Source organism: Protopterus annectens, chromosome 5.part1, assembly GCF_019279795.1.
Source record: "Protopterus annectens isolate FY-2018-M chromosome 5.part1, PAN1.0, whole genome shotgun sequence".
In the NCBI taxonomy this organism is placed as follows: Eukaryota; Metazoa; Chordata; order Ceratodontiformes; family Protopteridae; genus Protopterus; species Protopterus annectens.
The window spans coordinates 676,577,088-676,600,492 of record NC_056736.1 but is presented as its reverse complement, the minus strand read 5'-3'; the positions used below and the strand labels follow the sequence as shown (position 1 = coordinate 676,600,492).

The following is a 23,405-nucleotide window of genomic DNA, read 5'->3' as shown; positions in this document are numbered from 1 at the left end:
GTGGAGAGGCTGAGTTTGAACATTGTGTTTAGGTGAGGGGTTAGTTCATCTTTGAGCTTGTGTAGGACGCAGCCTGGTACACCGTCCAGTCCCATTGATGCTGTGTTTTTGGATTTGGAAAGGGGTGTTTTAACCTGTGTGTCTGTGATTTCAGGGGCACTACATTTTTCTGGTATGGTTATGGGCCCTTTTTGGGGTGAGAGGGGGGTGAAGTTCGCACTGAACCTGTCTGCCAGGATGTTGGTGATATCGGTCGGTTCAGTGTATTTTGTGCCATTCTGCACTAACTTCGAGCAGATCTGGGAATTGCCACTTAGATTCTTGACATAGCTAAAGATTGCCTTGTGGTTATCTTTGGAGTCCGTGGCAGTTTTTCTTTCGAAGCTAGCCTTGGATGATTTTATGAGGGATCGTAGTTTCTTGCTGATACTGATCAGGGATGTCTTCCCCTCTTGGGATTTTACTCTTTTCTTGCTAGTTTCCTCCTTCTGTTGTATAGCTTGTTTATGGCAGGGGTCCACCAGACTGGTTTCCTTTCTTTGGAGGAGTGAGTCTTGGTTTTGCTTGGGATAGCAAGATCCATGCATTCTTGTAGGTGCAAATAGAGTGCATTAGTGAAGGATTTTGCAGCTTGGGCAGCATTATCCTTTAGCATGAGGGATTTGAAACTTTCCACCTCGGTGTTTCTTTCTTCCCACACCAGTTACATTGTACCTTGTCACAATCATTAATTAAATGAAAAAAGTCCCTATAACAGGAACATGATTTAGCCTATCCAGCTTATCTTAATGTCCCTCTATGACTAGCCAAAAAATATTACTTGGCAGGTGCTTCACCATGTTTTTTTTTTCACATTTCAGAACAGCATCCAACCTTCACCCTTCATTTCAGTAAATTTCTGTCATCTCTAACTCTCACAATATTATCAACAGTTTTACACAGACCCTGCATGCATTTTTTAACAGTGCCTTCTTAAAGTTCATGAGTTCTAAACTGCAAAGTAACCTTTTTTAACATTTAAGTTGCCACTAAAAAACAAAGAATGGTTCCATTGATAAATGTCTTTTGTTTTGGTATACAGTTCCAGAAATGTCATCATCAATCCATCATTTCAAATGTTAAGTTACAAAAAGTCTGTCCCGATATGTCCGAACGACTGAATTTATTGAGCTTTAAAACCCAGAGCAGTTACCAAATTGTTCTATGGATAATATCTGTTTATTTGTTCTTATTCTTGCAGTTGGTCTTTCCTTCTTTTTAAAAACAGTTTTACTTAACAGTTTGTCGCTGCTCTCCTTTTCTGCCTGCTGTCACTGCTGCATTTGTTTTAGTTACTACATTATCCTCTGGTACAAAACTAGATATCTTCTCAATTTGTTGCTGCTTTTCTGTTTTACTTTCCATCACTGCTGCATTCTCTGCTGCAGCATTATCTGGTTCCTTTTCCACATTACCATCCTCATCACTTCTGAAAAAGTTATTGGCCGTCTCACCCCATGAAATAACAGAACTGTCACCTTGGTCATCCTTCTTGATTATTTTTAACTGAACTTCATCTGCAAGCCCTTCTGATGCCAGTTCTGTTTCTGGTATCTGCACCACTCCAAAAAACTCATATAAGATGAAAATAAGTTGTAATGTTTACAGGCTGAGGAGATGCTTCTAGGTACAGACTGTAATAATTCATAAGGACTGTATCACGGCATTTCCAAAGAGTTATGGATTTTGTCATGTTTTAAATGATTACTTCTCAGAACTGCATTGACCTTGTACAGCGAATAATAAACAGAGGGGTAGGGTAGGTTGTCCCTTTTCTTTAGCTTTTATGTGTTGTCATTGTATGAAAGTCTTGTCTGACCACAAGTGGTTGCATCACGTGTACTTGAGTAAGTAACTTCACATAATTAGGGCAGAACAGTTCTGTATTTAGAGGTATAGAGTTTTGTGGTATCATACTGGAACCACTTCACATGTCTGAAATGAATTATTTTTCAAACTAGTACTGGCCCATATTTTGAACAGGAAGACTACTGCTGGAAAATTACTTAGTATTTGCAGTCATTTATAACCAGTAATTTATTTAAAATTGTAACCATGTTTAACTGTAGCCCCAGTCTATTATAGTTAACCCCCATGAAAATAGCTGTTCTTTGCAGCCCCACCTGGCTTTGTACAGAAGCTACTCCTGCTACAGATCTAGACTGTGGAATGGACTTTCCCTCACAACAGGTTTGTAATAAATCTTACTGCATTTCCAAGTTATTAAAAGACAATCTAACTGTCATTGCCAGTATCAAGAGCATAGCTAGGGTAGGGTGAAAGGGGCAGTCACTCCCGGGTGCAGAGTGTTACAGGGCTCAGTTGGCAAATGCCGAATGGTCTTCACTGCATTACAACCAGTTAAATGGTGGTATTGTATTAGCAGTCTAAACTAAAGGTGCTTTACCACAACATGTGTGGCATAAGCTGTAACAGCTGCTTGCTACAAGCGTAGCAGGCAGTCTACAGTTTAAAAGGAAAAAAGTTGTTGTTTTTTTCCAGAAAATCCAGTCCCAGGACTTCAAAATTCAAGCACTTTACCACTCTTATGAATGTAGCAAGCAGTTGCTACAGTTTAAAACAACAGAAGAGCCCCCCCCCCCCCCCCCGACATCATAACTGATGTGCTTTATTGCGGTTATTAGGGCAGAGGACCCTGTTTTGTCCTTTTTGGTTTTACAGTTGATGGGGGCACCAAATCAGGGAATGGCACTGGATGCTAAAATATAACTCTGGCCAGTATACTGTAAATATATGGGATTAAGCTTAGCAGTTCATGAATGTGTTTTGTGTAAGTATTTTGTGTTTGTACACATACTTGTACATACAAATGTATTTAAAAATTCAGTTATGTTGTATAGTTATTCATGTAATGCACTGCTAATCTTTTATTTCTATATGCACTCTTGGCTGTGACTAAAAAGAGGTAACTGGAATCGTTTCACTTACTCAGTAAACACTTGTGACTTGTTTATGTTAAAATGTAGAGAATGACAAAGTCTTGCTCTAGTGAAATGAGTTACTGCAATTAATCACAGTCTGCTTCAATCAACAGCTTTAATCTGAATCGTCACATGATCAACTGTAACTAAAACATCGGAATATGATGCATTCAAAACAGTGACACTCCTGAATGTTGCGCAACTCACAAAACTATTTTTTCTTCTGAGAGGCAAGCCCCCTGTACACCCTAATAATATGGAGGCAAGCACCCACACAGACATCTTCAGTCTCTATATATACCAACACAAAGGTCTTGCAAATTCTGGAAAGAGAGAAAAATGTGGAAAACAAAAATAAAACCTACCGTCTCCAACTCCCACAAATTAAAATTAACATCATAGCAAAGTCTTACATACTGAAATGCTGACTATAGGAACACAGCTGTCTTCTGGCTTTGATGCTCTGAGGCACATTATATCAATACTCAACAAAATGTAGGTCTTCCCATCACCATATCAACTCCATTTCATACAGTGCTACAATGAGCTGGTCACAAACATACAGGAAAATATACATGCATCCCTTGATTTAGTATAGTCCCACAGATAAACAACGTATTCATTTGGTGAAGATAAGCAGTGCAAAGGATGAGCTAAAGGATAAGGTCTTAACTGGCTGAGTGATACTGAACTTTTGTTAGCAATAAGATACCAGAATGCCAGAAGAAAAGAGGGAAAATTAGTTAGTGCATAGCCAGCTCTCCATTCTGTTAAGATCTAGGAATTTTGTCTTCCTGCCTCAGCTGTCCTTTAGTGGAGGCCATTGAGGCTTGTAGGAGCAGACATTTCACTTGTTTGGGAGATCTCTGAGTGCTCTGAAAAATATCCAGAAAGGAACACATGTACTTTTGCTCAATGAGATCACTGAACTCTGTGTCAGGGTGGAGCTACAACCAAGGGAAAAATTAAAAAAAGAAAGGCCTCAACCATGCAGTGTGGTATCATCAGGGGTTCACAGCTTTGCCCCTACTACTTCAGGAGAATGAATAGGGATGATTGGCTTGAGGTCACTGGAAAGCTGAAAAATGGCAAGGAACAAAATAGACTGCCCTTATGGTGAGCTGGGCTGGGGATAAACTTTTTTTACAGATCTCTGAAGTAGAACCAGTACCCCATTCTGAGTTAACAAGGAATATGAGAGCAATACCTGATCAGTAAGCACACTGGAGTTTTTGCAAAATGGACAGCTAAGTTCAATTCATTAAAGTCCAGTATTAGCCTAGGATGTCTGATGTTCTTCATTCCACATTGCTGCAGTCCTAACCATTGGGTAGTCCGCTGTCCAGTCGGCCCGAATACCAAAGTATATGGCTGACGTCGGTCAGGGCGCATTAGACTGACGTCAGTACGTCAGGGTACTAATGCGCATGACCGACGTCATATCCTCAGTCTTTTTTGCCGCATGGTCCGATGCAGAAGCAATTTTGCGAGTGCAGGTTGGCGTTCTGAAAGTTTCTGAAGTCAGAGTTTCAGACCGAATCAAAGTTGGCTAAGTACCCCGTTGGGGAATATTTTGGTTTTTTCTTGCCTCAGTATTTAACCGGATGTCAGAAAAAGTGAATAACTGTATTTCTTGTGGGAAACAGATACCTCATAGGGATTACCATACTTTGTGTATACCTTGTTTAGGGCCTGAACACAGCGTTGTTGGATGCCGCTCTTGTGCTAGATTTAACAAACGCACTATTAAAAGAAGGTTAGACTGTGCCAGGTTAGTGTTTGGGAAGCGTTGTAATTATAAAATGCCGTCGGATGCTCCGACCGGCTTCGCTAAAAACGCAAAGATAAAGCAGCAAAGCCTAGGGTGGAGGAACCGACAGTCCCAGACGACGGTTCTTTGGAAGGCTCAGTGGAGCCGGAGGTTTTGCCAGGTGTCTCTTTGGAGTCTCAGGGAGAGACTTTACTGTTACAGGATGTATCCTCTCAGGAAGTAGGCCAGGCTGAGGGAGCTTCTCAGGTGGCTGTTCTTCCCTCTTCCTAAGGTGGTTAGAGCCTCCCCTTCAGTTTCCAAGGCTTCTTTGAGGGGCAGGCCAAGTTTAGCTTCTGTGGGGGTTTCTCCTAGTGCTTCAGGATCTTTGCCTAAGAAACATATGCTTAAAATGGCAGAGGATTTGATTACTATGATTAGGGGTTCTATGCCCCCTCCTGATAAGAGGCCTAGGGTGGAACCTGAGTTTGAGAGTTTTGAGCAATGCTCGAGGCTTGAGTCTTCGGCTGAAGACTTGCAGGAGTACCCTCCTTATTCTGATTCTGATGTGGATGATTCTACTCCTTCTGCTTCTCCTCCTGAGGATTTTTCATTTTCAGAGACTCTGCATTCCATGAGGGAGCATTTTAAATGGGAAGGTCAAGATTTCTCTGATTCCAGGAAAAGGCTTAGGGAATTCTTGTTTTTACCCCAGCATAGGCCTTTAGCTATACCTCCTGTTTTGAATGTGGTGGAAGATGTGTTTGCAGAGGCTTCCCTGAATCCTGATTCTTTGCCTCCTGCCCCAGTTAAACCGGATAGGTATTATAGGGTGCCTGAAGCTCATAAGTATCTTTTAAGAGTCCTAGGGCAGACCCAGAAACTGTCTCTCAGGGGCCTAAAGGTGTGAAGGCCTCAGTTGTTAAAAATCCTGTCCCTCCTGATAAAGAGGCAAGGGCTTTGGATAGATGGGGAAAGAAAGTGTATACTTCTTCCACTTTAGCCATGAGGGCGTTGAATTGTCAGTTTCACATGTTAAAATATCAGAATTATCTTCTTTCACAGTTGAAATCTAAGGTGGATGCTCTGGCTGAAGGTATTGAGTGTAAAGAGTTGCAGGATTTAGTTCATGTGTCTGAACAGGTGGGTAAACATTCCTTGCAGTGTGGTTTTGATGCTGTGCAGGCCTCCTCCAGGGTGGCTGCCACTGGTTCTGTTCTTCAGAGGCACGCCTGGCTGAGAGATCAGAATTTAGCTGAGCATGTTAAGACAAGGATTTTGGATGCTCCTTTACAGTCTGATGTGTTGTTTGGTTCGCCTGTGGTAGCAGTACGTAAGAAAATGCAGGACAAGGCAAAGTCTATGCAAACTGTTAAAGATTTTTGCAGGTGCAGCCTCCAAGTTTAGTAGAAATTGGCCTACTAAGGGATGGACTTATCCTGCTTATGATTCCCAGTCTAGGGGTAGGTCTAGACGTGGTAGGGGCAGAGCTCAGGGTTCTTTTAGGCCTAGGACAGGGAGTTCCCCTGCTCAGACTTCTGGTGAGGGCAGGGGTCAGTCCTTTCGTAAGCAGACCCAATGACCTGCCTTTTCCGCTGCCAGTACGTTCTCGCCTGGCAGCACTTTTGGGAGGAAGGCTGTCTCTTTTCAAAGAAAATTGGGATTTAATTACCCAAGACAGATGGGTTCTGGATATTATTCACCACGGTTACAGGTTTTATTTCCATACCTTGCCTCCTTTCAAAGGCATGCCAGACATTCCTCTTCTTCAAAGAACAGAGGCTCACAAGCAAATTTCTCTGTTGCTCCAAATAGGGGCCATTCAGTCAGTTCCTGTGCCGGAAAGGGGCCTAGGATTTTATTCTCGCCTGTTCCTAGTACCAAAGAAGGGGAACACGTGGAGACCAATTCTGGATTTATCTATCCTCAACACTTATCTGGACATTCCCAAGTTCAAAATGTAGACGTTACAACAGCTTTTACCTCTGCTGGGCAAAGATCACTGGATGGTAACTTTAGATCTCAAGGAAGCTTACCTTCATGTGCCAATAAGACTGAGTTGCAGGAAGTATCTGCGTTTTCGAGCTGGAAATTCTCATTATCAGTTCTCTGCATTGCCCTTTGGCTTATCTACTGCGCCCAGAGTATTCACAAAGGTTCTGGCTCCAGTGATAGCTTACTTCAGGCTAAAAGGGATCCAAATCTATCCTTACTTGGACGACTGCCTGATTCTGGCTCAAGAAAAAGAAGATCTTCTACAGCATCTGGAATATGTCATAGCAGTGCTAAGATGCCTAGGGTATTCTGTGAACGAAATAAAGTCCAGTGTAGTACCCTCTCAAGACATGTGCTTTCTGGGTGTGAGACTGAATACAGCAGCCCAGATGGCCTTTTTAACCCCGGACAAACAAAAGAATCTTTTCAGTTACTTTCATCATCTATCTCTTCAGTCCGGGCTGACTGCAAGGACAGTCCTTCAAGCCTTAGGGTTCATGGCATCTTGTATTCTGGTGCTTCCCAATGCCAAACTGCATATGAGGAAGCTACAATGGTATCTCAAAAATCTGTGGACACAGCACTGCCAGGATTTGGACACTGTCATTCAAATAATACCTTGCATTCAAAAGGAATTTTTGTGGTGGGCTCAGGAATGTCACCTAAACAAGGGACTCTCTGTGACCCGCCAGAGGCAAGTCAGATTCTAACGACAGATGCCTCAGATATTGCTTGGGGAGCTCATCTAAATGGAAAGTGGATACAAGACAAGTGGCCTGCCAGACTACAGCATCTACATATCAATATGAAAGAGATGTTAGCAGTTCAGTTTGCATTAATTGCTTTCAAGGAGTTACTTCTTCCAGGGCAGGTGTTGATTCTAACAGACAACACAACTGTCATGTGGTACATCAACAAACAAGGGGGAACACATTCTTACCCACTGTGCAGACAAGCAATGATTTTATGGGAGACTGCGCTCAGTCTGCAACTAACTCTTCAGGCAAGGTTTCTGCCGAGCACAGAACTCCTTAGCAGATGTATTAAGCAGACAAATCATGGATCCCCACGAGTGGAAACTGGATCTTCATGTATTTCAAAATTGACAGTGTCATGGGGAACTCCAGACATAGATCTGTTCGCTTCTCCACTAAACCACCAGCTGCCAAAGTTTTGCACAAGGGATTTCATCACACAGCTTGGAAAGTGGATGCTCTTTCTTTCAGTTGGAAAAATCTTCATGTGTATGCCTTTCCACCTCTGCCTCTTCTTCCAAAGGTGCTTCTAAAGGTCAGACAAGACAAGCCAAGGATGATTTTAATAGCTCCAGATTGGCCTCGCAGCACTGGTACCCATTACTGAGGAGTCTGGTAAGGAAGCCTCCATGGCCTTTACCCTTGATTCCACACCTGTTGTCTCAGAGGGACGGTCATCTGCTCAATGTCAAGCTTCACTCTCTACATCTAACAGCCTGGCATATTCTGTTTTGAAAGACAGCAGGTCTCAGCTTCCTCAACAAGTTTTAAATGTGATTATGGAAGCCAGAAGACCTAGTACAAGGAAAGTGTACGCAGAAAAATGGAAGAGATTTTTGTTTTGGAATGCAGCAAACAATTTGGAGATTACTGAGCCAAATTTGAGTGTGGCTCTTCAATATCTTACTGAGTTACTGGACAAAGGTTTGTCTTTCTCTTCCATTAAGATTCATGCTGCAGCAATTTCAGCTCACTATGATTGTGACCCACCATTGTTTTTGCATCCTTTGTTCAAGCAATTTCTTAGAGGGGCAAAGAATATAAGACCCCCACGTAGAGCTCCTACTCCTGCTTGGGATCTCAATTTTGTGTTGGAGAAACTTACTCTACAACCTTTTGAGCCTCGGCTACTGCTGAATTGAAATACTTGTCATGGAAGACTGCTTTTTTGTTGGCCATTACTTCTGCAAGAAGGGTTTCTGAGTTGCAGGCCCTTATGGCAGTGGAGCCTTTTGATTTTTCATAAGGATAGGGTATCTTTACGTACTAATCCTTCCTTTATGCCTAAGGTGGTTTCTAGTGTGGCTTTAAACCAAACTATTCATTTGCCTACCTTTTATGCAGATCCCCAAAATAAAGGAAAAGATTTTGCACACTTTAGACGTACACAGGCTATTGCGTTATTATTTGAGCAGGACTAAGGATTTTAGGCAGTCTCAGCAGTTGTTTGTTTCTTTTGCTTTGAGTTCAAAGGGCAAGCCTGTGTCAAAACAAACTATTTCTAGGTGGATTGGGTGTTGCATTACTTTTTGTTATTCCCATCATGGCAAGGAGATTCCAGCTGGGATTAGGCCTCATTCCACTAGGGCTACTGCCACTTCCACAGCATTTCTAAGGGGGGTGGCAACTAAGGATATTTTGGAGGCAGCTACTTGGAGTTCAGTGCATACTTTCTGTAAGCATTATCACCTTCCTCTCTACTCTAAGTCTAGGGCTGGTTTTGCCACAGCTATTTTGCAAGGCATGTTGTCAGTTCCTGCTTCCTTATGATTTGCCAGCCTCCCTTACCTCTGCTTTGGGATTCTACCCAATGGTTAGGACTGCAGCAATGTGGAATGAAGAACATAGTACAGTTTTGTACCTACCATAAATGTAGATGTTCGAGGATCCACATTGCTGCAGTCCAATTTACCCTCCCTCCTTCCCCTCTGTGTTTAGGGGTGGTTGTGTTGGTGAGGTTATATTCTGCTGATTGTGTATATATTGTATATATATTTTTTGGTGCAGGTATTTTGGGAGTTTTTGGTTTTTGGCCTTATCTTTTCAGGGTCTTCTGACATCTGGGGCAAGAAAAGACTGAGGATATGACGTCGGTCATGCGCATTAGTACCCTGACGTACTGACGTCAGTCTAATGCGCCCTGACCGACGTCAGCCATATACTTTGGTATTCGGGCCGACTGGACAGCGGACTACCCAATGGTTAGGACTGCAGCAATGTGGATCCTCGAACATCTACATTTATGGTAGGTACAAAACTGTACTTTTTTTTGTAATGTAGAAACAACAATGGGCGGAGGGGCACCCACTTTTCCAATAGGTGGGGAATCTGCTGCTAAAGGATTTTTAAAGCAGATATTGAACCTTCTAATATGGAAGGCTGAAGTACCTCTGGAGGTACTGATATGAAGAGGGAAACATTTCTTGAGTATAGTCTTCTTACAAGGTTTGTATTGTCCGTGTTGGTGTGAAGATTTCCTAAGCATGATTATTCTAGAGAAAACAATATGTAATGTATTATATCTGGCATTCAAAATGGTTAATGTGCTTGTGGCTCAGAAAGGGTTGAAGTTTTCTCTTTCTGGGTAGGAAGTGTTGAGCTTGCTGCCACACATTTCAAGTAACTTTCAAATGCCTGACTTCTGCTTCTTACCATATGTTTGCCCCAATCAAGGTCTATTTTTCACTTATATTAATGGTAAGTTGTAGGGTCAGTACACCAGCACAGTGACAAGTGTGTTCACCTATACAGCTTCAGCCAACATCTGACCAGTGTCTTGGTTGAAATAAGGCTGAAAAGTGGAGTAATAGTGTCTAAATCTGTATCCTGGGTGTGGTGGAGATGCAATTCTTTAATGAAAAAGTATTCCCTAGTGAAGGTTGGGTAAGTGTTCCAAAAGGTAAATTGGGAAGGGCACCTCTCACTTAAGACATTCTATGCGGCCTGAGAGAAAATGTGTGACATGACATTGTTTACTGTATTGTGCCTGTGGTTCAAGAAAATTAGAGTTGATAAAAACTGCAGTAAGCTTGTAAAATTGTTACTGTTCTTTCAGAAGAGAAATGCAGAAATGAACTAAGCTATCCTGGATTAAGAAAAATCAAACCATATTGCAGGAAATGTTATATCTGGGGGTAGTCCATGAATTCAGTACCCTTGGAGGAAAACCAGCATTGTGAGTGCAAAAAATTATATGAATACTACATTCTTTATAGACTACCAGAAATTAAAACAGCCACACAGATTTGATGCTTACCCCATGCCCCGACAGATGTGGTGCAAATTATCTGAACACTACTGATTTCACTAAGCATTTTTGCTTGGTACGTGTGACATGTGCAACAAGAAAGATGGTAGCACCTGTTACCCTATTTATGCCATATGAATTCACCAAAATAATATCTGGATTGAAAAATGACCAAACAACTTTACAGATGCTGGTAGGCTGCATCCTAACAGGGGCTGCAGACATGATCTTGCCTACATAGATGCTACTGCAATTTTTACTCAGTCCTGGCTGGAATATATGCAACATGTTGGACAGGTACAAAAAACCCACAGACATTGCCAACATCCTGGCCGACAGGTTCAGCGCAAACTTCTCCTTCCCCTCCCCATGAAAAGAGCAAATATCTATTCCAGCAGAGTGCTGCCCCCCTGACATCTCAGATGCTCAGGTAAGAACCACCCTCTCCAAAGCAAAAAACACAGCATCAATGGGACTAGACGGTGTCCCGAGCTGCGTCCTACATGAACTCCAAGATGAGCTGAACCCAAACATAAAGCTACTGTTCAATCTCAGCCTTACTACAGGATATGTACCCAAAGAGTGGCGTACAGCAACACTGGTACCTCTCCACAAAGGTGGTACCTCAACGGATCCTGGAAACTATCATCCCATAAGCCTGACTAGCTTGGTCTGCAAAGCTATGGAAAGTATCATCATGGAACTCATAAATAAAGATATTGGGGACCTACAGACCCTGAATCCTACCCAGTTCGGCTTTGTTAAGGGCAGATCCTGCCTCTTAAACCTGGTCGATTTCTTTGAAACAGTCACCAAGGCCATTGACAAGGGAAAGGTGGTCCACACAGCCTACCTGGACCTCGCAAAAGCCTTCGATACAATACCCCACTCGGGCATCATAGATAAGCTATCCAGCTTAAATATAAACCCCTATGTCACTAGATGGGTTGCAAACTGGCTCAAGGACAGAACCCACATGGTTAGAATTGCTGGAGCCATGTCAGACTCCAAACCAGTTACAAGTGGCGTCCCACAAGGCTCAGTCGTGGGACCTCTCTTGTTCGGTATATATTTCTCGGAGGTACAGGCCAACACAGAAGGACTGTGGCTGACCAAGTTCGCAGATGACTGCAAACTGGGTGCCATAATCAACTCTCCAGCTGACACAAGCATCCTCCAAAAGGGTCTCATAGAAACAGACAACTGGTGCCAGAGCAATGGCCTCAAGCTAAATGCCAAAAAGTGTATAGTCATCCCCTTTGGCAAAAACAAAGTGCCCACAAATTACCACATAGGTGGTAATCCTTTAAGTATGGAAGAAGTAATTAGGGACCTGGGGACCCAAGTTGATAGCAATCTCTCATTTGACAACCACGTGGCCAAAGTGGTTAGAAAAACATTCGATATAGCCCACCTAATCATGAAGGGATTCACATCTAGATTAGGGAAGGTCATTGTGCTCTTTACTCATCCATCATCAGGCCCATAATTGAGTACAATGCCCCTTTTGGGATGTACCTTACCAGACACCTGCAGCAACTAGAAAGACCCCAAAAGTACCTCACCAAGAGGATCAAAGGGCTCAAACAGATACTATATGCTGCCTGGTTAAAGAAACTCCAGCTCTACTCGGTTGCATACCGCCTGCTTAGAGGCGATCTGTGCCTGACGTATAAAGCCATGTCCAACCCGGAATTAATGGACATGCTGCACCTCAGAAAATCAAAATCCCATCGAGCTATGAGCTCGAGGGACTTGAACCTCAGCACAGAAATAAATAGGACATGCTGGAGGGACAGATTCATAACCCAGAGGCTCCCTTCACTCTGGAATAAAATCCCAGTCCAGGTTAGGCAGAGTCCCTCACTGACTCTCTTTAAGAGGAATCTTGATGAGTGGATGGGAGATTGTAGGTTTACCCCGGGTATCACTTCTTTGTCACTGTTAGATAGAGGCACAGTAAACTAAACCTTGAAAAAGGGCATAGTAAAATTCATTTTAATGGGTGGCAAAAGCCAAACACACTCTGGCCAGGCTTGCAAATGCCCTAGGGCAGATAGCCTAGTATGAACCTATGAACCTAAAACAGAATAAAAATGGCTGATGCTCAAGCCAAACAAATACAAGATGGGAATAGCAGAAGTAACTTGCCTTGATAATTGGGTGGGTGATGTAAATTTCATCAAAGCCTGACAAAGTGGGGGGTATCCAGACGTGATCTACACTGGTTTTCAAAAAGCAGTTCATTGCATTTCAGGGGACAATGGGATGTTAAAGAAAGTTTGCTCCTCATTACATTATCACAGTCACTCCTGTCATAGACCTTGTCTGTAAGAAAAGGCCAGGTAAAATTATCTGTATTCTAGCTTGTGTGTAGTCATTCCAGAAACTCAAGGAGGCCTTAAGTGGACCCCTGTACTAGACAGTCCCAAGTTATGGACAGTTTATCATGCAGGTATGTGCTTCAAACCATGGACTGGGGGCAGTACTCAAACAAATTTCTTGAAAGCAGATAGAACTTCGAGTAGTGTTATTTTAGCAGTATGCTTTACCTAGATTAAAATCATATGCAGCTGTAGAAAAGGAATGTTTGGGAATTGTGTGGGCTGCCTTAAGCTCCAACTCTATGTGAATGGTAGGTCATAAACAGTAGTGACAGACCATGATCACTTAAAATGGTTACACAGAATCAGAGCTGAATAACAAGTTTCTTGGATGGAGTTTAGGACTGCAGACCTTTAACATTATTATCCATCGTAGGAGTGGTGTCAAAAACACAAATGTGCAGATGGTATTTTTAGGAAAGGACTGGGTAGTGTGACTTCTGAGACAAATTCTCTTAATCCCAGGCTTTTTTCTTTATGGGTTATTCAGCAAATCTCACTGGAGTCTTAGATGGAGGGAGAAAGCACATTAATACATAGTACATGCAGTACATGCTGCATTACCATTATCTGAATTAACTCCCAGTGTCCATTTTTTTATACACTTTTTGCCATTCCTGATGTGGTGGCAGAGTAAGGATCCCCATTCAGGGTATCCAAATCAGCCCAGAACTTTTTTCTTGTCCTCAGAAGCCTTCAGTAGGTATCTTTGCCCAGCAGAGGCATCCCCATCTCACTGACTGCCTTCTTTATGAACACTCAAACATCTACGTTTATGGTAGGTACAAAACTGTACTTTCCTTATCACCTACAAGTTTAAATATTCACCAACATACTTATTGTGGCAAACTAGCATACTACAGTAAATTCACATTCGTTATTTCCAGGCTTAAAGCTAATTTTTATCATTACACATATAAATCCTGTCTGAATGATGAGCACTAATTATCTTTTTGTATTATGTTTATGATAGTCATATATAAGTGCAGTAAAGTCATATACATTCTCTCTGGCCATATTCATCAGTCCAGATGTGAATCTTCTGTGGCCAGTAATTAACAGGTTTTAACTTTTTACATTATGCTTGTAATAAAAACACATGTAAAAGACATTATAAAGATCCAAGAGGGCTCGCGCACACACACACACACACACACACACACACACACAGTCAAGCTTCCAAATGTCACTAATCATGCAAATGTAAACAAATGTACAGTTGTCCTTACCCTAGAGTCAGAAGTTGGCCATAATGTAAACTTGTTTCTTATCAGTCCCATTCAACAGGGACAGCTTAATTTTCCAAACATGCCATCATAAAAACAAGTGTCATTTTTTTTCCATATGACAGAAATCTGGACATGATATTATTTTACTTGCTGTCAAACCCATCTGGGTCATTGGTAATAATGTAGAATATCACTGAGGCAAACAAGGTCCTTGGTTACCTTAAACATTTTAATGTCCATCATTGTCCTTTTTACAATAACACATTTTACTCTTTATAGTGCACTGGGATGTCAGAGCCTATCATGACAACCATTGGGCACAAGACATTGGAACATATTTTGTATAAGTCACTGATCTGTTGTAAATTGCATGTTCTCATATACTGTCACAGTAAATGCACAACTGTGGGCACATTTTTCAGAATGCGAGCTTACCTATTGCTTGTCTTTGGGAAGTAGGAGGAAACTGGTGTACCAAAAAAAAACTCACAAGGACAAGGCAGAACATACAGACTCAACACAGAAGGTACCACATCTGAGAATCAAACCGGCAAACTTCTTGCTCTGAGACAGTAGTGCTTACATCCCTTATTGATACCTGCGGGTTGCTGTTAAAAACATATTAAGATATGAAAGAACAGAGACATACAGACTCAGCATAGCTCTGTGTAATTTGTTCCTTCCCTGTTCTAAAGATCCCTCTTCCAGTTCTTTTATCTCTTTTGTAGTATTCTATACCTAAAGTACAGTTGATGTAGAGTTTGATTTCCATTTTCTAGTAATTGCTTTTTTGACAGCCAACAGAATTAAATGTAATAAGGCCTTACTATGTCTAGGCAATTCATACCCTGTATCCCAGCTCAAAAGAATCATTTTTTTTTTTTTGCTTTCAGCCGTTTGCTCACTCAGTATTTCTAATAGAGGACTCTGTAGGAAGTTTTTAAAATCTGCCAACTCATTGCACTCCCAAAACTTATGTTCCCAGTTACCTCTTTATTTTTTTATTACACCTTTAACATTTGCCATCTACCTAAGGAAAAATTATTTGAGGTCTGCAGGGGGTATAAAATTACCTATCAAATACTTCTCTGAAGTTACAGGAAATATCCAAGTAACTAAACCATTCAGATATCAGCAAAGTGTATATCTACTGCATTTCAAACCCTGTGCATAGCATATTTCAGTTATTTTAGTAAAGTATACAGTAGTATGGTATAATCAATTTTATATTGTTTTGCGAAGTTATTTATTTGAATCAAATATATAATTAACTGCCTTTATATTGTACGTTTTAAGGTTCCAAAGCAAGTAATGAAGTAGAGTGGTTGATTGCTACACTTCTGATACTGCAACTGATTCGTTTTACTGGGCAACTGGAAGGAATCATATTGAAAACTCTCCTCAAAATGGATGACAGTATGACATCCAGGTATGTATGTGTTCTGAAGTTTGAGTGCACTCCAGTATCCAAACAAATCTTGTATGTGAAAATAGATGCCGTTTGTTCCTGGAAAAAAATGTACAGATCTCAGTTGAATACATATTGGCAACAAAGTATAGATTAAACAATGAGTATGTTCTACAGTCATTAATTTAGCCAATATTTATTTATTAGAAACAGAAGAAGAAGAAATTAACAAAAAAGAGTCACCATGCTGTAGCTTGTTCAAGATGTGATCTGGCAATCCGAGATGTACAGTACTGGAATACCCAGCCATGATATAGGTCATTATTTGGGTGATTAAATGTGTTTGCAGTTGATCTTTAGGGCTGCCTCAATGACCAAATCCGTACTCTGTGTTCTGCTTAGAAAAGGCTTCATCCTCAGCCTTGTGGCATAGAGGGAAGGAGTCCTTACTATGACCATAGAGACTGAAGGAGCTGGGGAAGGACAGAGAAAACTGTGTATTTTTGTCAACTTAGTCACTCCAGGAGGGAACAGTTTCTCTCCACAATCTGACATGGCCCCATTGATGGGGACAGTGGCATAATCATGCAGGATGGGATGGAGATAACTGATATTGCGTACAGTGTTGTTCATGGCATCAGTAGCTCTGTCCATTTAGGACATTCATAATATCACCTATTGCATAGGATAGTATGTATGAAATAGTTGACTCCTGTGCTCTGAACCACTTCCCCCTTCCATTCCTTCACTGGTGCAGCCTCAGCCACAGAGTGTGAAACCAGGGATAGTAAAGGTTAAGTAATGTAGTGGGAGCAGTCTCAAGTAGTTAATGGAGAGCTGGGGGGCATGAACGTGAGTGTCAAAAAAGAAAAAGCGGAGGCTTCAGTACTCTGACAGACATTTACTCTGTCACTCGTGCATTTTACTCCGACATGGAGATGGACTTAACAGGATTGGTAGCTATTGATATAGTTACAGCATTTGAAAAAGTAGATCATTTAACTGGTTTTGATAAAGATCTAATTAAATGAATTCAGTCCCGTCCCAGGGATAATACATCCTCAGGTTCTTTTCTCTGTAATGTTCTTACATATAAAAAAGGATTCCCACAGTACTTTGGTTTTAGACTCTATTCTGTTTTTATGCCTCATAAATAACCTAGCTCTTAACTAATCACAGTTTTAACCAGTTGTGCCGATGATCTGTTACTCAGGAAATGAGGCAAGACAGAAACAGCTATAGAAAAAAAGATTCCAAAACAGCTTAAAAAAACTATTGATAGTGGGTATATAGGAATATGCTTGCAGTTAATTCAGACAAAACTGCAACCATGCTTACTAGAACAACTCAACACCTGAAAAAGTGCTCCTTCACTGAGAGTTTATGGTCTCCCTTAACGTCTGCTTCTTGCAGGTCCAACAAAAAAAACGTAACTGATTGCAGTTTGACTCAACACTTTTGTTCAGACATTAAGTATAAACTATTATAGGTAATATACTAATGCAAGTTAAGTTTTGCTGTAAGCAAAGAAACTTGCTCTCCTTTGAGTCTAAAAGGGCCATAGACATCAGCTTATTTTGGCAAAAACTGAATGTGCCCTCCAGTGGGTACTTCTAACCTCTAGCCATAATAGTTCTGTTGTGTAGACAGCATTTAATAATATGCATCTCATTTTCTCTCCAGTATTTAAACTGCTACATCTCTGTAACTTGTATACCCTGAATACTGTCCTATAGTAGCTCATTGGCTACAAGCCAAAACCAGTAGTTATTGTTATGATCTCAAAACCAGAGTGCATTTCCACTATGGAGGTCATCTTTTTCTCTGAGAATAGGGAAAATGTCATTTAGCAAAATCTTCCTGGTAATATTGTACATGTTGCCCCAGGACATTAAGTATGAACACAGTTATGCTGTACCAGTTTCTAGATTTGTTGTTGTTTGTCTTTCGGCTTTTTCCTGGTAAGGGGTCACCACAGCGGAACTCCAGTCCACTAATGATTGGTAGTAGATTTTTACGAAATGCCGAGGTGCTAGCTCAACGCCCAAGCTTCAACGAAGGAATGCCCATTTATGCATGCATGTCTTTCGGACACTACCCAACCGTGGGGAGGACATGTAGACTCCACACAGAAGGCACTCCCAAGCCAAGCCGAGAATCGAACGGGAGAACCTCTTGCTGTGAGGTAACAATGCTACTGCCGTACCACCGTGGAAACCACCAGTCTCTAGATTTGTATAGCACTTAAATACTTATGAATGTCACTCTTTTAATGTTTACATTGTAACAATTCAGTGCTTCCCAGTGTTAGGTGAACTTACTACAATAACAGTAGATGTTTGAATGATCACTGATGCATTAGCCTTAGCTATATGGGATAAATTCTGCCAAGGATATAACAGCCAGCCAGCTTCCAAAGCTTCAGAACACCTTCCATGTGCCCAAACTGTCAAGCAGCTTGAGCTGAGCTGACTAAAAGACAAGTTTAGGCGCAAAGCTCTTCAGAGGTTTCCTTCCAGCAGAGAGGGAGACCAAGCCCTGAAAGGACAATGCTAGTCACACCCTGACATAAGAAATGCACCAAAAAACAAGGGGGATGGAAGGAAGGAGCAGCTGCTCCAGCAGTGATCATCTGAACATCTGCTGTTATGGTAAATTAAACTTACACAGGTGTACTATGGTCATCATATTGATCACTGCTGCAGTACTTTTAGCTGTATGGGTAGACTACCATAGCTAACTATATTTGGAGGAGGGGGGTGGAAGGAGAAAAGTCTTAGAGCCCCTGGAGAATGTCCTAGCAAAGCTTGATGTGGACCTACAGAAGGACTAAATGTTTTAGTGCTTTGTAAAAGTATGTACAGAAGACCAAGTAGCAGCTTCTAGAATATTTCAAAAAGCTGTAGATGAATCAAGGCCCTGGTAGAATGGGCCTTGACCCTGCCTGGAATGGTTTTGTTATGTTTAGTATAACAAAAGGTAATGGCCTTAGACAACCATTTGGAAATAGTCCTCCTTGACACAGGTTGTCCCTTTTTCTTACCTTCACAAGAAATGAACAGTTGATCCAAAGATATGAAAGATTTAGTTCTGTCAGTATAGTACCTGAGTTGTCTGTGATATCCCAGGTATGGAGATTATCATTTTAGGCATAAAAGAAAGATTAGTTCTCAGAGAAACCCTGTCCCTATTGAAAATGAGAAGAGTTGACTCACCGTAAATCTTGCAACTTAGATACCCTTCTTGCAGAGATCAGAGCAATCAGTAAAATTGTTTTCCATGTTAAGAACCTCAAGTCAGGCATATTATCTGGCACACATGGAGCAAGTGTTAGCTTCTCTAACACAAAATTAAGATCCCAAGGAGGGGCCACCAGTAATAAATGATTTTCTAGCAGCAAGCTTTCTTGCCTCGATTAGTACCTGCTGCATGTCCTCAGTAAACAGGTGCCTAAATGGAGTTAAGACCTTATCATCCAAGCAATCAGTTCAGGATGATTGATGTTGGGGTGTATCAAACACACCTGTTCTTCTGTGAGAAGATCCAGTCTGTGAGGAAGTTTGCGGTAATTGCCCCTTCCAAAAGAAGGGAGAAACATGGTTACCTAGGCCAGAAGGGAGTCACTGCAATGACCTTGGGGGAGTCCTACTGAATATTCAGAAGTACCCCAATTATAAGTGGAAAGGGTGTAAAAGCATACAAGAACATTCCTGTCAAAAGAAAAGGCATCTGTCTTCCAGGCCTTCTTGCATGGAGTCCAGAAAGATTCTTGCCAGCTGATTGTTCAGAGAGGAGGCAAAGTGGTCTACATAAGGAAGTCCCCACTGATGGATCAAATCTTGGAAGATCCAAAAATTAGTTTCCATTCATGAGGGCCTGCCATGGTGTTGATCAACTTGTCTGCTACACAGTTTTGCTCTGCCAGAATAAAAGATTCCTGTAGAGTATGATTATGCTGTAAAGCTATATCCCAAGCTAACATGGCTAGTCTTCAAAGGGGGTATGACCTGGTTTCCCTCCTGCTTGTTCACCTTTGTACCACATGACTGTGGCTTTGTCTGCAACCACTGGAAGATGTTCAGGGGACCAAAGATGGTTCAGAGAGTTGAATGCCTTGATCAAAGTAAAAATCTCCTTGATATTTATGTGTTTGCATCTGTCCTTGGTGTCCCACAACCCAACAGTTTTATCCCTCCTGAACTGCTCCCCAAGCAAAGTCTGAAATGTCTGTGGTGACTGCTTTGGAGCAAGGAGGGAGGGAAGAGGGGAGTGGATTAGTTCTCAAAGAAATCCTGTCCCTATTGAAAATGAGATAAAGTTGATTCACTATAAAAGCTTGCAGCTTTTTGAAGAGATCAGAGTAAACCACAACAGTGGGATTTGAAAAGGTAAAGGGTTTTGATGCTAGCACCAGATAGATTATAGATACTACGGTGTCTTTCTCATGTGGAGTCTTGCCAGTGGTATCACGAGAATCATGTATGTCATGATACCCAGAATATTGAGGTATTCCCTTGCAGTGACCAAAGTCTGAGTGGAAAACCTTAGAAAAATATATTTTCCTGTGGAAGAAAAGCTCTTTGAACTGACATGCTTAGTTGGCATCCTAAGAACACAGTCCTCTGTGAGGGATTCAAGAAAGACTTTTGACATGTTGTTTTGGAATCCCAGCTTGTGGAAGAGATTTCTCACCCAAAAGAGAGATTCCTGACACTGAAAAAGACTTTACAGTGATAAGAAAGTCATCTAAATATGAAAAAATGTGGATACCCTGTAGCCTGCAATGAACCATAACTGGAGCTAGGTACTTTGTGAAAAGCCTTGATGCAGTGGTTAGACCAAAGGGTAAGGCAGAGAACTGATAATGTGATCCAGACACACACAACCTTAAGAAATGTCAAGTCTGGATGAATAGAGTTGTGATGATAAGCATCTTTTAATTCTAGTGTTACTAAGAAACTTGACAGAAGAGGTAACAGGTGGTGAAGTGACATAATTTTGCATTCGGGCACTATCACAAACTGGTTTAGGAAAAAAAAGATCCAGAACTGGTCTGCTAGCATTTTCTTTCTTTGGCACTAACAGCATCCTTGAATAAAAACCCTTTCTCATCTAGGAAGAAGGGACTGGTTCTGTCACTGTTGGACAGCATGTGATGAAGGACATATGGAAATAAAAGAGTCTGATCTGGAGGATGATTAATGACCCCCCCCCCCACCCACCCACTTGCAGGAAAGGAGGACTTTCCACCCACTGCCATTTCTAACCTTGATAAGTGATTTTCAGAACCCATTTTTCTGAAACAATCATTTGCTAAACAGAAAGATTCAGACTTTCTGGAAGAAAAAAAGGGACCAGGATGGGAGGGAGTCGCAAGGTCTCTTGAATAGTCATTTGAGTTTGATAGACTGTCTTTGGTTTTTGGGGAGGTTTGAAACTTAATTTTGAACCCTCCCCCCTTTGGGATTTCTTCTTAGACATTTGTTTACTTAAAGTTTGTTAAGATTGCTTGTTCTGTTTTTTTTTTTTTTTTTGGGGGGGGGGGGGGGTTGCCAAAATTGGATGAGGAGATAGAAAATCCCTTAGATAATTTGGAAAAGAAGGACTGAAAATCCTAGAGATTTCCTGGAATAGCTTGCCCCTTTCATCACACTTTTTGATCATCTCTGCAGTAGAGGGGCCAAACTCTAAATCTCTCTCCAGGGGAGAATTTAAAATCCCATTTTAACATCATCTGGGAGGTTTTGAGACTGTAGCTATGGAGACCTCCTTAAAACAATACCAGTGGCCATAGCCTTGGGAGAAGTAACAACAAAGTCATATACACATTGCAAACAATAAGTAGTCACTTGTGCAACACAGAAACTAAGTTATTTAAAGCAGATTTTTCCTCACAAGAAGAAAACAAAAGTTATGTACTTACCATAACAATCTGTGTTGTCTGTTTCTGTCCTTCCTCAACTGATGGGTCCCTGATCTGACTTTAGTCACTTTTTCAGACTTTAGGATCCATAGCTCAGGCTCCACCCCTTACTCATAATCCCATCCAGATCCCAACATTACCTCAGGTCAAGTTTGTTCCAGAATCTTACAAAAATACATTACTTAAAATATAAATGTGTATTACTTGAAAACTAAAAGAGGAAAGGAAAAATCTGCTCTGAAGCTGCAAGAGTATGTAATGCTGTACCAATGACAGGGCCATACAGTCGTACCAGAAGCCAAGGGAAGAAAAACTTTACATGAGATGGTAAAGGAGGATATGGGGAGAGAAGAAGAGGAAGGATGGAAATGGACAACACAGACTTATTATTATGGTACATATGTAATTTTCATATCTTATGTCTTTTCCATCCTTTCCTCAACTAATGGGACAGAGTCCCCAACTACTTAGTTCCACAAGTGGTCTAGTGTTCCAAATGACAGCAGAACTGAAAGCCACCCTATCTCTGGAAAGGAAATCCAATTTTTAATGTGAAGTGAAGGTATGAACATTAGACAAGGTGACAGGAGCACAAATATCAATTTGAAGCCCTAAAATAGATGAAGAATGGATACAGATCTTTTTGAATGTGCTTTTGATGGTTGTGGTAGAGTCAAGCATTGTTGCTTATAAAGATAGGAGATACAGCCAGTCAACCACCCAAGTAAACCTTTGACATGCCTTATGATCTGATTTCCTTAAAGGTTTGGTTTGATGACGTTAGAATCCTAATTGTCTGTGTGCTTCGAACAAATGGAGCATGTATTCTCCCTTACTTGAAAAATGTAGAAAGAAGACTGGAAAATTAATACTCTGAGTGAAGACTGTGAAGCTACTTTAGGCAAAAAATAATTAGTGCATAAAGTAAATCTGTCCTTGTGGAATGTAATGTAAGGACGTTGGCAAGATAGAGCTTGGTGCTCTGATACCCTTCTGGCTGTAGTAATGGCTACAAGGAAAAGGGTTTTCCAAGTTAGAAATTTTAGGTCCATCTTGGCAGCAGGTTCAAAAAGACCTTGAGTCAAGGCTTACAGCAAGACAGTGAATGGAGGTCTAAGAAGAAAAGTACCCATGACGAAGGGTTTGCATAATTTGAGTGAAAGTAAAGAAGCATGCTTGTTTCCTACATGACCATTTGAAATGACTGCTAACAACTTTAACAGTAGAATTATTATCTCTATTATGGAAAATGAGGCAAAGAATTCTAATACAGGAATGGAAAAGGGATCTAGATTTCTCTGCAAAGCCCATATGGAAAATCTTTTCCATATGCTTTTGTAAACTTTCCTAGTGGACAGTTTCTTAGAAGAGTTAAGAATGTGGACCACTTGGGATGAAAGCCTGGACTGACCCAGCCATCATTGGAGATGGACAAGCCATGTGGTTAGGTTTAGAAGTTGAATATCCAGGTGAGGCATTCCAGATGGGTGAGACACTACATCTGGATTCGGATCCAGCATCCAAGGAGGGGTGTAAAAGATGAGACCAAAGGTAGGAGAAACCACACCTGTCTAGGCCAAAAAGGAGCAATGTGGATGACCTTGATTTTTCATTGTAATGCTTTCTGTAAAAAATGTTGGAATTAGGGGGAGTTGGTGCGAAGGCATATAGGAGACTAGAGGGTCATTCTTGGATCAGAGCATGTCTTAAGGACTCACCTTATGGGGGAATAAAAA

The 23,405-nt window shown here is 41.3% G+C and overlaps 1 protein-coding gene across 7 annotated transcripts in view; it reads left to right on the top strand.

Moving 5' to 3' along the window:
* Window positions 1-23,405, top strand: part of PARP4 (poly(ADP-ribose) polymerase family member 4) — a 2,883,551-nt gene that overhangs the window by 2,734,742 nt on the left and 125,404 nt on the right. For 6 of the 7 annotated variants that reach the window (XM_044073295.1, XM_044073293.1, XM_044073297.1 and 3 more), the window contains one exon: window positions 15,635-15,767. In XM_044073295.1, coding sequence (XP_043929230.1) covers window positions 15,635-15,767 — 133 coding nt within the window. Of the gene's footprint in view, window positions 1-15,634; window positions 15,768-23,405 lie in introns of those variants that run through there. The other variant, XR_006365129.1, reaches the window with a different exon arrangement.